This window comes from Arachis hypogaea, chromosome 16, assembly GCF_003086295.3.
Source record: "Arachis hypogaea cultivar Tifrunner chromosome 16, arahy.Tifrunner.gnm2.J5K5, whole genome shotgun sequence".
In the NCBI taxonomy this organism is placed as follows: Eukaryota; Viridiplantae; Streptophyta; class Magnoliopsida; order Fabales; family Fabaceae; genus Arachis; species Arachis hypogaea.
The window spans coordinates 148,702,353-148,718,473 of record NC_092051.1 but is presented as its reverse complement, the minus strand read 5'-3'; the positions used below and the strand labels follow the sequence as shown (position 1 = coordinate 148,718,473).

The window sequence follows — 16,121 nt, the reverse complement described above, 5'->3', positions numbered from 1 at the left end:
TTGTTGTTCTGAAAACTCCTGATTCTGCAGTTTTGTGATTTCTTTCTTAAGTTGGTTGATTTTCTTGTCAGCTCTGGTGAAAGTTCTTTTGCTCTATTGCTCCAATTCCTTCTTGCAACTCTTGAATTTTTCTTGTAGTTTTTCCATTTATTCCTTTTATTTTCATTCTTTTCCCATTCTTGCTTAATGATCTTCTCAATATGCTTCATACTTGAAGTATCGTTCAAAATTTTTTTTTGGTTGTAGCCTTAAAACCAGAGGGCAATGATCAAATTCTATCGCCGGGAGGGCTGTGAGGGTTGCATTCTGATATAATCTTCTCCACTCCCACTTGACAATGACCTTGTCTAGCCTTTCTCTTGTAACGAAGCCATTCATAGGATTGCTAAACCAGGTAAATTTTCTTCCCTTAAGATTAATGTCCATCAATCTGTTGCTGTTCACAAAATTTCTAAATTCTTCCACCTGCTATCTTGGCTTTGGGTGTAATCTCAATTTTTCTTCCTGGTTCAAAATATCATTAAATCCCCAATGAACAGTTGTGGTTCATTTTGATTTTGATTTTGAGCTACAAAATCCCTCCATTGCTTCCTTCTCTGCCTAAATTTGGGGTCTCCATACACAAAACAACAGTCCCATTTATTTCTTTTCCTATCTGTAATATAAGTTTTAATAACATTATGACACCAAGAGTAAATATCAAGATTCATATTTCTATTCCATAAAAGACTTAGACCTCTGGACAAGCCCCGAAGTTCTACACAAAAAGATTTATCAAAACGTAGTTCTCTCTTTTAACTTTCTGATTTTGCATTCCTTAGCTCTTGTTTCCATAAGGAAAATTATGGCCGGCTTGATCTTTTTGCAAAGATCTTTTAATTCAGAAACTGTCGTGGTTGCCGCCACACCCCGACAGTTCCAACTTACTATACTCATGGCTGGGGTTGGGGCATGTATAGGCCCGCCTCCTCAGCCGCTGTACTACTGAAAACAATTTGCATTTTCCCTACAACTATGTCTTTCTCTGTTACCTCATTCTTCCTGGTCCTTTTGGTTTTGGTGCTGTCTTGAAGCAATTCTTCTTTTTCCCCTGCCACTTTAATCATCAGAGTGCTCTGTTCAGCCCTCTTCCTCTTGATGTTCAACTTGCTTATGATTTCTATTGCGAGTCTCTTTTTCCACTCAGCATGCAGAGCTTATGTCTCCCTTTTCCCACTTTTATCATTGTCCTCTTCCTCGGCTAGTTTCACAAAATATGTGCCTCCTCTAGCTGCTCTCTGTATAATTAAATTCTTCTCTTTTGCCATGTCATCTTTCCCTTCCTCCATTCTTCTGAGCTCCCAAAAATCCCTGCTGTCCTCATTAGATTTTAAAGCCTTGCCTTTGTTTTGTTGTTCCGTTTTTCTTGCTGCATTTGTTGTGTTTTTAGCACCAAAACTGGCCTTCAGAATCTCTTTTATTATTTTTGGGCCCAATTCATCTTCTGTATTGTTATGCTGCCTTCTACATCCTTCCTCTTTCTTGTCCTTTTTTGTGTCTTGTTAGTCCACTTCTATTAGGCTTGTATGGTCCAAATTGTTGGGGCTTCCTCCTTCTTGGTTAATGCTTTTTTGTTCTCCCTGTTGTTCCCCGATCCAGTACCCAACTTCTATTCTTTCTTTTATTGGGCCTGGCCCATTAGTATTCCTTCCTCTTCTGGCCCTGATCTCATTTAAGTCTGTCATAATTTTTTCTAGTATCTTCTCGGCTCTTCTATTGTAATTCTCTTGATTTTCTGCCATCCTCAGCTGATTAAGAGGAATTTCTCCTACCTGATGCTCTGTAGCTCTGAGATCCATTTTCCCTAACTGCTCCTAATTTTCTGATGCTACTTTCTTTCCTTTTTCCTTCCTTCCCTCTTCTAGACTTCTACCTACTCTGCTGGCTGCAGATTCCTGTAGTTCTTCCACTCTCTCATAGTTGTCCTGGATGTCACGCGCCTCTGTCTCTTCATCCTCTTCTTGTGATTTGTTCTGCTTCCATCTTCTTCCCTCTCCCCTATTCAGCTTGGTCTACCCCTAGCCCATGGGTATATCTGGGTACGTCTGGATTCCACGCCGCCATGGCCATCTCTTTATTGCATTCTTTTTTGCTGTGTCCTATAACCCCACAGTTTATGCAGTAACAATCTTGAAGGTGCTCATATTTAAAATCAACCCAGATATTGGGGAGGTTTTCCATTGCCATATAGAAACTTGTGGCTAAAGGCTTGAGAATATCCACGACTACCCTTACCCTTAGAAAAGTTCTCATGAGTACCTGGTTCCTCATCAGATCCTCCACATCAATAACAATCCCCATCATGTCTCCAATGATTCTGCCTGTTTCACTGTTCATGTTCTCCAAGGGTAGCCCAAGTATCTGAACTCAGAACTCCATATATTGGTGGCTGACCTCCGATATTAATTCATGCTGTGACCATAATTGGAGATTTAGGAGATGACCTTTTATATTCCATGGCCCCCCTTTCAATGTCTGCAGACCTCTCCACATATCCTTGAAGCTTATCAGAACTTTGTTACGTCCCACTTCAGAGATGAAAACTCCTTCTGGGTTTCCCCAGATTCCCATAATGACATTTTTGCTACTTTTAAATGGGACTTCTTTGCTTGATATGATTTGTCCTACTAAATTGATGCTGTCTACTTTATGTTCTTTTTGGCTGTTTGGTTTGATAGTGATTGTTTTTCCTTCTATTGGCTCCCTTCCGAAGTTTGGCATGTTTTATGACATCTTGTGTATCTTCTTTTGGTGTAGTGCTGCTGGTGGATGTATGTGGTTGTTGGTTTATTGGCTAACGTGGTAAACTAGTTTGAAAAGAGAAGTGAAGGTGTGATCGAGGGTGTTGGGTTATGAGGTGGAGGTGACAGAAGGTTAAGATTTGTATGGTATTTAATGTAACTGTTTATGTTTTGGTTGAACTTGAAGCAACTCCCAAATTGGAGTAACCCTGTAGTGGTACTCGCATGTAGAGAGGAAAGGTGTTCTCCTGTAGAGAGAATTTACTCAAGTTTATCACTTTGCTTTTCTCTTGTCACTTGTGCTAGATACCTTAAAGTACATGTTAAATCTATTTCTTTTTTTTTGGTATTTTATTAAATCTGTTTTTGAGAAAAATATTCTTCCTTGGGTTGAGCCCAAAATTCCATACCCAAATTCTAAATTCCAACTCGCACGAACTCATAATCCCATTCTGAAATGGTTATCCTAGATTGGTTGAAGCGATTGGGCCTGGAGCGAAGTGGGCTAAAATTTTGTGTGACTCCTTCATGGCAAATAAGTTGGAAGTTAAGGAATACAAAAAAAACTAAATCAGAAGTTGAAGGACTTTTATGTCAAAATTAGTAGGTATGTGAATATGTTAATCTTTTTTTATTTCCTTTCCTATCTGTAATATAAGTTTTAATAACATTATGACACCAAGAGTAAATATCAATATTCATATTTCTATTCCATAAAAGACTTAGACCTCTGGACAAGTCTCGGAGTTCTACACAAAAAGATTTATCAAACCGTAGTTCTCTCTTTTAACTTTCTGATTTTGCATTCCTTAGCTCTTGTTTCCATAAGGAAAATTATGGCCGGCTTGATCTTTTTGCAAAGATCTTTTAATTCAGAAACTGTCGTGGTTGCCGCCACACCCCGACAGTTCCAACTTACTATACTCATGGCTGGGGTTGGGGCATGTATAGGCCCGCCTCCTCAGCCGCTGTACTACTGAAAACAATTTGCATTTTCCCTACAACTATGTCTCTCTCTGTTACCTCATCCTTCCTGGTCCTTTTGGTTTTGGTGCTGTCTTAAAGCAATTCTTCTTCTTCTTCTTCCCCTACCACTTTAATCATCAGAGTGCTCTGTTCAGCCCTCTTCCTCTTGATGTTCAACTTGCTTATGATTTCCATTGTGAGTCTCTTTTCCCACTCAGCATGCAGAGCTTATGTCTCCCTTTTTCCACTTTTATCATCGTCCTCTTCCTCGGCTAGCTCCACAAAATATGTGCCTCCTCTAGCTGCTCTCTGTATAATTAAATTCTTCTCTTTTGTCATGTCATCTTTCTCTTCCTCCATTCTTCTGAGCTCCCAAAAATCCCTGTTGTCCTCATTAGATTTTAAAACATTGCCTTTGTTTTGTTGTTCCGTTTCTCCTGCTGCATTTGTTGTGTTTTTAGCACCAAAACTGGCCTTCAGAATCTCTTTTTATTATTTTTGGGCCTAATTCATCTTTCGTATTGTTATGCTGCCTTCTACATCCTTCCTCTTTCCTGTCCTTTTTTGTGTCTTGTTAGTCCACTTCCATTAGACTTGTATGGTCCAAATTGTTGGGGCTTCCTCCTTCTTGGTTAATGATTTTTTGTTCTCCCTGTTGTTCCCCGATCCAGTACCCAACTTCTATTCCTTCTTTTATTGGGCCTTGCCCATTAGTATTCTTCCTCTTCTAGCCCTGATCTCATTTAAGTCTGTCATAATTTTCTCTAGTATCTTCTTGGCTCTTCTATTGTAATTCCCTTGATTTTTTGCCATCCTCAGCTGATTAAGAGGGATTTCTCCTACCTGATGCTCTGTAGCTCTGAGATCCATTTGCCCTAACTGCTCCTAATTTTCTGATGCTACTTTCTTTCCTTTTTCCTTCCTTCCCTCTTCTAGACTTCTATCTACTCTGCTGGCTGCAGATTCCTGTAGTTTTTCCACTCTCTCATAGTTGTCCTGGATGTCACGCGCCTCTGTCTCTTCATCCTCTTCTTGTGATTTGTTCTGCTTCCATCTTCTTCCCACTCCCCTATTCAGCTTGGTCTACCCCTAGCCCATGGGTATATCTGGGTACGTCTGGATTCCACGCCGCCATGGCCATCTCTTTATTGCATTCTTTTTTGCTGTGTCCTATAACCCCACAGTTTATGCAGTAACAATCTTGAAGGTGCTCATATTTAAAATCAACCTAGATATTGGGGAGGTTTTCCATTGCCATATAGAAACTTGTGGCTAAAGGCTTGAGAAATATCCACGGCTTCCCTTACCCTTAGAAAAGTTCTCATGAGTACCTGGTTCCTCATCGGATCCTTCCACATCAATAACAATCCCCATCATGTCTCCAATGATTCTGCCTGTTTCACTGTTCATGTTCTCCAAGGGTGGCCCATGTATTTGAACTCAGAACTCCATATATTGGTGGCTGACCTCTGATATTAATTCATGCTGTGACCATAATTGGAGATTTAGGAGATGACCTTTTATACTCCATGGCCCCCCTTTCAATGTCTGCAGACCTCTCCACATATCCTTGAAGCTTATCAAAACTTTGTTACGTCCCACTTCAAAGATGAAAACTCCTTCTGGGTTTTCCCAGATTCCCATAATGGCATTTTTGCTACTTTAAATGGGACTTCTTTGCTTGATATGATTTGTTCTACTAAATTGATGCTGTCTACTTTATATTCTTTTTGGCTGTTTGGTTTGATAGTGATTATTTTTTCTTCTATTGGCTCCCTTCCGAAGTTTGACATGTTTTATGACATCTTGTGTATCTTCTTTTGGTGTAGTACTGCTGGTGGATGTATGTGGTTGTTGGATTATTGGCTAACGTGGTAAACTAGTTTGAAAAGAGAAGTGAAGGTGTGATCGAGGGTGTTGGGTTATGAGGTGGAGGTGACAGAAGGTTAAGATTTGTATGGTATTTAATGTAACTGTTTATGTTTTGGTTGAAGTTGAAGCAACTCCCAAATTGGAATAACCCTGTAGTGGTTCTCTCATGTAGAGAGGAAATGTGCTCTCCTGTAGAAAAAATTTACTCAAGTTTATCATTTTGCTTTTCTCTTGTCCCTTGTGCCAGATACCTTAAAGTACATGTTAAATCTATTTCTTTTTTTTTGGTATTTTATTAAATCTATTTTTGAGAAAAATATTTTCCTTAGGCTGAGCCCAAAATACCATACCCAAATTCTAAATTCCAACTCGCACGGACTCATAATCCCATTCTGAAATGGTTATCCTAGATTGGTTGAAGCGATTGGGCCTGGAGCGAAGTGGGATAAAATTTTGTGTGACTCCTTTATGGCAAATAAGTTGGAAGTTAAGGAATACCAAAAAAAAACTAAATTGGAAGTTGAAGGACTTTTATGTCAAAATTAGTAGGTATATGAATATGTTAATCTTTTTTTCCTTCTAATCAAGTTAGGTTGGTCTAATTGTTAGCTCACTAGTCTACTTAAATAAGTGTCGGAAATTTAAATTTCGTCTTGTGCATGCAGCAATTTATTAGTCAGTAACAAACTCTTAAATGGAGCTCCAATCTACCTGTCGGGTGGAGGATACCAAGATAACCAAAAAAAATTTCTTTTTTACTTATTGAAAATGTTACCGGTGATATTTATATTTTAGCAAAGAGCAACTCCATAGCAGATTGTGCTACAGTTACCACTCTCATAAAGACGAATCTTTTTGTGACTAATGAGATGAAATTATGCTTGGTGTGCGTGTGCGAAATTTTCTTGTAGGAAAATGTTCAGCGTGCTCCCCAAATCAAGTTGGATTTTGATAATTTGCCCCGAGATTGACCTTACTAGTATCATCGTGGGGCTTAGGCCAAAGTTTGGGCTTAGATTGGGTTTGATGCCTCTTGGGTCTTTATTAGGCCTTTTTTTTATATTAAAAACCACTGAAAAAGTTCAGGTGAGAGCATTTAAAACCTTGGACCACTTATCAATGAATCTAAGTAGGAATAAGGTCAATATTATTAACTAAGATAAACCACTAAATAAAGTCCGTTAGGTTCTCACTCTCAGAGTCATCCTCCTTCACAGCATCTATCCTGTAGTTAATTGTTACTCTTACATATATACCTATTATATCTTTTATTAACCCTAGCTTTCAGTCACAAAATTCAAAAGCTTCAGACTCCATCAAACTCTCAGCCTTTTTTCTCCCGATTCACGAACTCCCGCACGGTCACCACCGCCGACTGCCACCTCCTCGGTCCTTCAATGCCACTTCTCACCCCCTCAGTCCCTCACCGCACATTCTTGAGCTCACCATCATGCTCATTTTGCCATCTTGCAGTGGTTGTAATCTTTTTCTCGTCGCTTGAGAACATCTTTTCCTCGTCACGTCTTCGCCGGTCTTTGCTAGTCTGCCTCTATTCTCTGTCGGACAAGTTAGCTCTATGAAGTGGAAACTTTGAGATTTTATTTACTTTGATTTTGAAACATTTGTTATAATGTCTGGAGTTAGGTTAATTATAATTTATATTTCTGATGTTGATTTTGGTTTTTATGATATATGTGATTCAATCTTTGTGGATTCTGTGATTTATGTGTTTATGTTATAATTTCTGCGCACCCTTCATATCCGTTTAAATCACGCATCTTAAAGACCCAATCTTGGCAACACGTTTGCGCGTTGAGCTTGGAGGCTACTAGAACAAGCTCACAACCACCACGAGATATAGCGTCCAAAAACTAAGCCTAACTTGCTCCGAGTATAAACAACTAGCAAGTCAAGTTTGAAAGTTGTGATCGGTACACGAATAGCTCGGATGCATAACGCTACACCTCGGAACAAATTTTGAAATTCAATTCACTTCGCCCTATCAAAATAATTAACCCCGAGTACTTCCATAATGCCAACGCATATCTCGGGCTTTACAAGCACACAACGGTTGCCATTATGCAACAATAAATACATACCGAATAGGGTGATAGAGGCATTCAATTCTATTCGCTTTCGAGCTAGAACCCTAAAGAGTATTTACAAAGATTGATTGATTGATTACTGACTTGAGTATTTACAAAGTTGTTGACCTGTGCGTTGGTCAAGCCTCTGGAAAGTACGCAGTTCTCCCAAGAATCTTTCAAAGGGAGCCTCTTGGGTGACAGTGAGTTATAGGGGTGGCAAACGGGCCTAAACCCGCCGGGCCGGTCTGCGTAACCCGCCAAAAAAGGCGGGCTGGGCTGGAAAATCGGGACCGCCAAATAGCAAAAGTCCGCCTAACCCGCACCGCTTAAACCGCGGGTTTTGGCGGGCTTTGGCGGGGCGGGGCGGGCTTCTCCCCCGGGCTTAAGTTTTTTTTAGTGAGGGGGTATTTTTGCAATTTTTTTCCTAAAACCTAACTTCCCCCAACCTAACTTACAAGAGTATGAAGATAAAAATTGAGTGTTTTGAATTATGTTTATGTTATTTTGGAGACAATATTTATAATTATGTCTTGGATTATGTTTATTTTCCTTTGGAGAGAATATTTATACTTATATTTTGAATGAAAATTTGGTTTATAATTATATTTATTAGATATTTATAATTACAAAGACTTTAATGTTTGTGAATATAAAAAATATAATTTTTTTTGCCATTAGAAATTATAAATTTATTAATATGGTTGTGAAATTATATATATTACTTAGTAGTTAATAGTCAAAAAAAAAAGAGGAGCTTTGGCGGGCTTAGCCCGCCAGCCCGCAGTTAGGCGGGGCGGGCTAGGATTCTAGGACCGCCTAATTAGGCGGGGCGGGGCGGGCCAGCTCGCCAAAGGGCGGGCTTCTGGCGGGGCGGGGCGGGGCTGGCTTCCCCGCTTGCCACCCCTAGCGAGTTATGCTTCGGAGGATAAATTCATGACCGGAATATATAATATTAAGACAAAGTCGAGGTCGTAAGTTCAAAAGATTTATATTCCCATAGTAACATTACTGGCAAAAATACTAATTTTGTAATTAAATCCTTATCGTGACAAAAACTTTGAAATTAACTGAATATTCTGTTAAATTATATAAAATATTAAGTCATGCATCTCTGCATTAAGAATATTCGTTTTGTTTAACGGAATATTGTGTTAATTATAGTATTTTTTTACACAGTAAAAATTTAATTATAAAATCTGATATGGTATAATGACTCAATCGGAAAGATAAAATAGTATAGAGACTTAATTGAAAATTCAATGAAAATATAGGAACCGACAGAATAATTAAACCAATAAAATATAGTTTAATTTTTGATGCTCTGACAGTATAAAATATTTTACACAGTCATAAAAACCATATGTTCTTTTGGATGACCATTCACGCGATCAATAAAAATAATAGTTATTTTTTATGATGTGACGTTTGTAATTAAATGCACGTGTAAAATTATTTTATAAATATAAATGTAAATTTTTTTTAAAGTTATGCTTTTATATTTAAAAATAAAAGTTATTTATTACATTATATACAAATTAACGTAAATAAATATGTAAATATTTTTTTATTTGAATTTAAATAAAATACTAATAATACTTTTATAGTGAAAAATTTAGATAAAACATACGAAATCTTTAGTTCAAATTTCATTATTGTTAGAGTCTTAGTCTAATTATTATATGTTACATTGTTTTCATTTGAGATTATTCAAAAACATTTTAATTTCACTCGATTTCATAGACTAAAAAGAATATATGTTATTACTAATTGTAAAAGTTTCAAGGTTTCTTAAAAAAAATACAGTGATACGCAATTTTGGCTCGTATAATTTATTAAAAGAATTTCAAATATATTAAAAATATCGGTGTTTTAATTGTTTTAATTGTTAATTTTTATTAATGTATATTATATATAATTTTTTAAATCAACAGTTAAAATATTTTTGGTACACTTAAATTTTTTTTATATTTACCTATGGTTGAATTGAGAAAGAAGTCTTAAAAAATAAAAACCTTTCTACAAGGGTCAATTTTATCATAGGGGAATTGGATAAGAGAAATAACAGTTGAAGACCACCTATAAACCACTCATTGCACACCCACAATATACTTTCCACCTCAATCTTGACCGTTAATAATTTTTTATATTAAATCTGAATGATTAAATAAATGGGAACAAAAATGGAATAGGTGATAAGCTTCCTATGTTTTACCTTTAATATATCTTTTATTATTTCCGTATCAGCTGCACTAGTATATATAACCCTACCCGTCAGCGACAAAATTCAAAAGCTTCAGACTCTGCACCCTCAAACCCTCAGCCTTTCCTCTCACAATTCACGAGATAAGCTCAAACGTCTTGCAGTGGTCATCATCTTCTCCTCGTCGCGTCTTCGCCGGTCTTCGCTGGTCTGCCCCTGTTCTCTGTCGGGTAAGTCAGCTCTTTGATTTTGAAGCATTTGTTATAATGTCTGGAGTTAGGTTGATTATAATTTATATTTCTGATGCTGATTCTGATTTATGTGATTCAATCTTTGTGGATTCTGTGATTTATGTGTTTACGTTATAATTTTTTCTTTGTTAATCACAGTAGCAGCAGTGTTATAATTTCTGCGAGTTTCTGGGAACGATTAACCAAGAAGAGAAGATGATCGAAGTGGTTCTGAACGATCGATTGGGGAAGAAGGTCCGCGTGAAATGCAACGACGACGACACCATCGGAGACCTGAAGAAGCTGGTTGCAGCCCAGACAGGAACGAGGTCCGACAAGATTCGCATCCAGAAGTGGTACACCATCTACAAGGATCACATCACCCTCAAAGATTACGAGATCCACGACGGCATGGGCCTCGAGCTCTACTACAACTAAAATCCCTCTTCAAAGGTCTCTTCTTTCTTCCCTGTTATTGTTTATTTTAGGGTTCCTCCTGATTTTGCGTTTATTTAACAATTGGCTTGATAGAATTTACCTTTGCTGAGCATTGTGGATTCATAGTTTTGTTCATCACTAGTAAAGGCTATTTCTTTAAGGAATTGCCCAATTTATGGGCTCATGTTATTGTTTCTGTGCTTGCTACTTCCTTGAATGGTATAATAGTACTTGAGACTCATCTTTTGCTGTTGTTTGTTTCAGGTGCTATTAATGGCGTAAATGGGAACTGGATAATGTAATTTTTTAATTGTAAAAAACCCCTTTGATTGGAATAATGTACATACCCAAATGATATTGGGTTTTATTTCTTGTTGGAACAATCTCTTACTTTGTTATATAAAATATATTTGACGTGTTCTTGTTTGATTCATATTAATTGAAACCTCCCCTTTTTGTCTTCCCTGCATAGTGTGCTTAATTACAATTTTTGTTTGATTAGACAATCTTTTGAGGTATTGTTCTTCTTACATTTTTCTGGAAAAGAACATGCTTCATAACTGAGAAAGAAATGATGGTTCTGTGGCCTGTAAATAATCAGTAGTTTCTTATTCAATGGTTGCTTCCTGATATATGGTTCTGTTGTGCATGCTTTAAATTGTTATGTAGTTAGGTTTTCTGTTGATTCTGCTATGAGGTTCGTTACTTAGCATGTATTTCTCAGATTTTGTTAGGGTTCCAGTCAAGGTTCGGATGACAAAAAAAAGATGTAGAAATAGAAGGCCCTTGATTGAGAACTTAAAAAAATGAACAAAAGTTTTGTATATCAAAAATATATAATTTACTCTTATCCGAAATTCCTGATTTAATTAACTAGCTACATAACTTGTGAGTGAGTGATTAATAAATTGATGATGATGATGATGATGAGTGGTGGAAGCAATATAGGCATGAGCCAAACGCATTCCTAAGTGAACTTGAGAGACTGTAGTAAGGTGAAGTTGATCTGTTTTGAGGGGCAAACCCTTTGCATCAACACACTTCACATTTGGAAGCTTCAACCCTAATTGACCCTTTCTCACTTTCTCAATGTATTTTCCTTCCCCTGATGCAAGTGCTACCTGCATACATTAATTAACATTTTTACATGCCATCTCCTTCATTCATTAATTTCATTTCTCAAACATTATTATATATATTTCACCTTTTTAAAATGATTATCATTTAAATTTTTTATACATTAAAACGTCAATGTCCTTGTATGCACAATAGATATTATGTATCAAAAAGGGAAAAATGACCGTTACTTTAAAACGAATGTAGTATTCTGTATATTTCTTTAGCTTTACTATCAAGCAATAATCATTGCTTTTCAATTTGTGCATTTAATCATGTTTCAGATGGAATTATAATTTATTTAATTTAAGTTAAAATATCTAAAAGTGAATGTTAATAGAACGCTCACATAATGCAAAATTTTTAGAGTAATTACTCAAATCGGTCCTAAGAATTTTATAAGTGGATATTTTAGTCCCCAAGAAAAATTAATACACAGATCAATCCCTAAGGTTTTACTCTGACAGATAAATCAATTCCTAGTTTATTTTTCGACAAAGTAATTACCCATATCAGTCCCTAAAGATTTTAAAAGCGGACATTTTAATCCCCAAAAAATTAATACACAAATCAATTCCCAACATTTTTCTCTGCTAAACATAAGAGTCGTCTGTCTAAAAAAAGTAAAATAAAATTATCATTATTATTAGTCACTCAATAATAATAATATTCAATAAAATTATTAGAGATTATTTTATAAAAAATTTAAGGTTGAAATTAGTTGATATTTTTGTATTTAATATAATCAAAAGATGTCCTATTTTAAAAAATGTTTGTAATAAAAAAAATATTTTAATTTAAATTTTAAAGTATCAATATCCACCTTCCTTGTTTCTAATAAAAATAGTGTATTAATATGCTAGTGTCATCATCGACATACATAAAGTTAAGTTAATAATAATAAAATTCGACATATAGTAAGAGTAAAATGGATAAAAGACTGTTATATCTGACAAAAAAGCGTTGAGTATTCGATTTGTGTATTAATTTTTTTATGGACTTAAATGTCCACTTTTAAAATCCTTGAAGACTAATCTAAATAATTACTCTATCGAAATAAAACTTTAAAAAAATTAATCTGTATATTAATTTTTTTGGATTAAAATATCCACTTTAAAAACTTTAAAACAGATTTGGTAATTACTCAAATTTTTAAAAGAAGCATTATTTATTGAACAAAGGAACATTTGAACTTCTTGTTTGACTAAACTATACTATTATATTGCAAAATTTTAAATAAATTGAGCCAACTTTTTAAATTTTTGAAAGAAGAATAATAATATAGTAATTTAGATACAGATGTCATTCCCACACTATTTTACTTTTTCTATTTTTGTCGACTTTGAATTAAATATGGTGCGCCTTCCAATATACACTTTTTTTGTTGTGGAAACTGTATTGATGTTTTTAGTTCAAAAATAGAAAGGATGATAATTCATACAAGTTGATGAGTGGGCCAATTTATTGAATTTGAGCTGGATGCCAATTGCCATTTCTAAGTCTTTTGGAATTACATGAACGGCCACAAATTTGAATATCAATAATGTTTGAGCCCATAAAAGATAAACTGAAATAATCTAAAATTATTTTATTTAGTATTTATTGATTATTATTATTATTAGAATAATTGTATAATTTTAAATATTATATAAAATTGTAAATATTAAATTAAATAAACTAATTTTGGTTATTGTTTGTCTAACATTAAGAGAGTTTTAGTATGAAAATAGATGTTTTTAATTTTTTTTATCTCAATTAATTTTATAAAGTGTTATATTATATTATATAAAATTTAATTAGAATAAAAAAACGTAAAAAAAATTTACAGAATATAAAAATCATACTTTATAAAATTAATTGAAAAAGAATTAAAAAAATTCCATTCCAAATAAGTACAAACACAAAGAACCGTTTGGCACATACAACAACTAAAATAAAAACATACATATATAAATATGTATTTATGTTATATATGACCATAATTTATATTATTAAAATCATCTTAAAGGTTGTATAAAATAAAAAATTAAGTATATTCAAACAAAAAAAAATATCTGTGTTATTTTATTGAATAAGATAAGAAGAAAAAAGAAAGAAATAGGCTAACCTGGATAACAAGAAGATTTGGAAGATGAAGATCAGAACGAAGGTCCATAATAAATTTCTCCATGTTATGGCTATAACCTTCAGCATCCTCTTCTCTAACAGTGTCACTCTCACCTTGATACCACAAAAGTGCTCTAATTGTTCTTCCACTATTACCCTTCACTGACTCAATTGCCCTTCTCACCAATTCATTGTACAAACTTGTTCCTTTACTCCATTCCCCAATCTTAGTCCCTCCCTTTGCACAAGGCACCAAACCCATCACCACATTAACACTCTCACCTGTTAACATACATATATATTAATTAGAAATTAAATGTGCATTCTATCCTATGATTCTGTTAGCTAATTATCTCAAAACAGAAATACAGAGACAATAAATAATATATTTGTTTAGAAATAGAAAAAGAGACAACTTTTTTTTTTTAAAATATTGTCTACATGTATTGTCTGTTCTAAAACACTTATCGAATAAAGTCAGAAATATTATATGTTTTTAAAGTGTTTTTACCTTTGATCCTGAGAATTTCGTTTGCGAATGCCAAACCCGGTCCAACCCCACAAGTCTTGCCAAGGTCGATGTCTAAATGGAGAGGCTCATGGGCCTCTTCCCATTGTAGACTCGCACTTAGTCGCAAGATAGAAGGGTTGGACCGGCACCCTGGTGGGACGTTACCGTCCCAAAACCTCCCGTTTTTGACGCCGCCACGACCAGCCATGTTGCTTTGTCCGGCAAGGATGAAGATGTCCATGTTTGAAGAAGAGAAGCCACATTGCAAAAACAAGAATAACAAACATGATAACATAGGCGTGGAGTTGTCCATGGTGGCAATAATATGGCACACACAAAAATGGACTTTATATTAAATGAAGAGTGCGGAAATTAATGATTTGTTTTTCTTATTGTTTTACTTTTTGAGTTTTGTGCATGTGGGTGTGGTGAACTATGTTGGAAGAATCCATGTATTGGGGGAAAGGTAGGCAATGATCATTGATTGAATTGATGTGGCATCGTTTAGACACATTAGGGGATGGGAACATTTGAAATTTTTATTCTCATGGGATACGATATCACTAAAATTGAGAATAATATATCATGAATGTTGAGGTCGTGTAAAAATGAAAGAAAGCATAGTGATGAATGCGCTCTATTTTCAATTGCTACTATTTCAAACAAGGGTTCTTGTAATGCATTAAAGTAAAAAAATTTGGTGGATTTTAACTTGAGTGTTGCTATCTAAGTTCACAACAAAGAAAATAATACTTAAACTTACATAGAGTGAGGTGGGTATAAATGTCACCGAGACTATAACTATGACAATTACTTATATCAATTCCTTTTTTTTTTCGGGAAAAAATTAAGCAAAATGTGGTATTAATTAATTATTATGGCCAGATATTGTAGAATTTTTTGAAGTTTTTTTATCAGAGACAATACTTATAAATTATTTTTAAAGTGATTTTTTGTATATGTAAGGGTTTAATTTAAATGTTCTCATAGTGTAAAACATTATATAATCATTCAATCAAATTCATGTATTTAGACATTTTTTAAATCATATATTTAAAAATTAATTATTTTTACTTATATAATAATATGTAATTATTAAATGTCTGCATAAAATCATTTTATATTATCTCTAGATATAAATTAGACTCTTTGTATAAATAGCCAGAATTAAACTGACATCCTTAGCTATACTATTGTGGCCACTTATAATCAAGAAATTATCTCAATAATTAACTTTTCTAAGATTTGAATTACAAATTTACAATTCAATTTCATTCTAGAAAAAAGCAAAAGTGGAAGTTACTTGCTACTCCACCTGTTTTTGTTGACAATTGAGTGTTAGGTTTGCAAGATTGTAATTAAAGCATAGTCCCTTTAATAATTTTCCCAGCACAAGTTTCTCCATTCAAGGCATTCCAACTTTCCCGTTATCATTACAAAATAAAAAAAAAAATAGAAAAAGAAGAAGAAAAAGAGAGAAGGAAAGAAAGTGTTCATACTTTGGTCATAAATACGGTGGAAATTCAATACTTACTAAAACTTTGATAATCTGACAGCATCTTTATTTTCTCCCTTTTACTTGCATAATTGCGTTAAAATCTCCCATAAACATTGACATAATCTTGTAATATAATTCAATTTCGTCAACACATCAAATTTTTCTTCTTTTATATGAGCCTTATATACCAAAGAAAGTATGGTTAAAATTATCTTTAATAAGACTCTTTCAACACACAACCAAAGCTCCCTATCTATGACAGTGACTCATTTTAAATATTATTTCATTCCAAATTAACAGTAAACACTTGTGGCACC

The 16,121-nt window shown here is 34.5% G+C and overlaps 2 protein-coding genes across 2 annotated transcripts; one reads left to right on the top strand and one right to left on the bottom strand.

The window, feature by feature from the left end:
- Positions 1–9,964: 9,964 nt before the first annotated feature.
- On the top strand, positions 9,965–11,006 carry LOC112697790 (ubiquitin-like protein 5). The gene is made up of 3 exons (XM_025751116.3): positions 9,965–10,135; positions 10,295–10,588; positions 10,838–11,006. The coding sequence occupies exon 2, from the start codon at positions 10,352–10,354 to the stop codon at positions 10,571–10,573; it is 222 nt and encodes a 73-aa protein (XP_025606901.1). The 5' UTR covers positions 9,965–10,135; positions 10,295–10,351; the 3' UTR covers positions 10,574–10,588; positions 10,838–11,006.
- A 335-nt stretch (positions 11,007–11,341) lies between these two features.
- Positions 11,342–14,904, bottom strand: LOC112697789 (probable carbohydrate esterase At4g34215). Its single transcript, XM_025751115.3, has 3 exons — positions 14,307–14,904; positions 13,797–14,077; positions 11,342–11,694 (listed from the first exon to the last, which is right to left on the bottom strand). The coding sequence occupies exons 1-3, from the start codon at positions 14,617–14,619 to the stop codon at positions 11,443–11,445; spliced, it is 846 nt and encodes a 281-aa protein (XP_025606900.1). The 5' UTR covers positions 14,620–14,904; the 3' UTR covers positions 11,342–11,442.
- Positions 14,905–16,121: the final 1,217 nt, after the last annotated feature.

Bases quoted from the DNA above. Each gene is read 5' to 3' on its own strand.
- LOC112697790 (XM_025751116.3), top strand. From the start codon at position 10,352: ATGATCGAAGTGGTTCTGAACGATCGATTGGGGAAGAAGGTCCGCGTG.
- LOC112697789 (XM_025751115.3), bottom strand. From the start codon at position 14,619: ATGGACAACTCCACGCCTATGTTATCATGTTTGTTATTCTTGTTTTTG. The intron at 14,078-14,306 runs GTAAAAACACTT...GTATGTTAACAG, and splicing joins CGAAATTCTCAGGATCAAAG to GTGAGAGTGTTAATGTGGTG. The intron at 11,695-13,796 runs GTTAGCCTATTT...TAATGTATGCAG, and splicing joins CAAATCTTCTTGTTATCCAG to GTAGCACTTGCATCAGGGGA.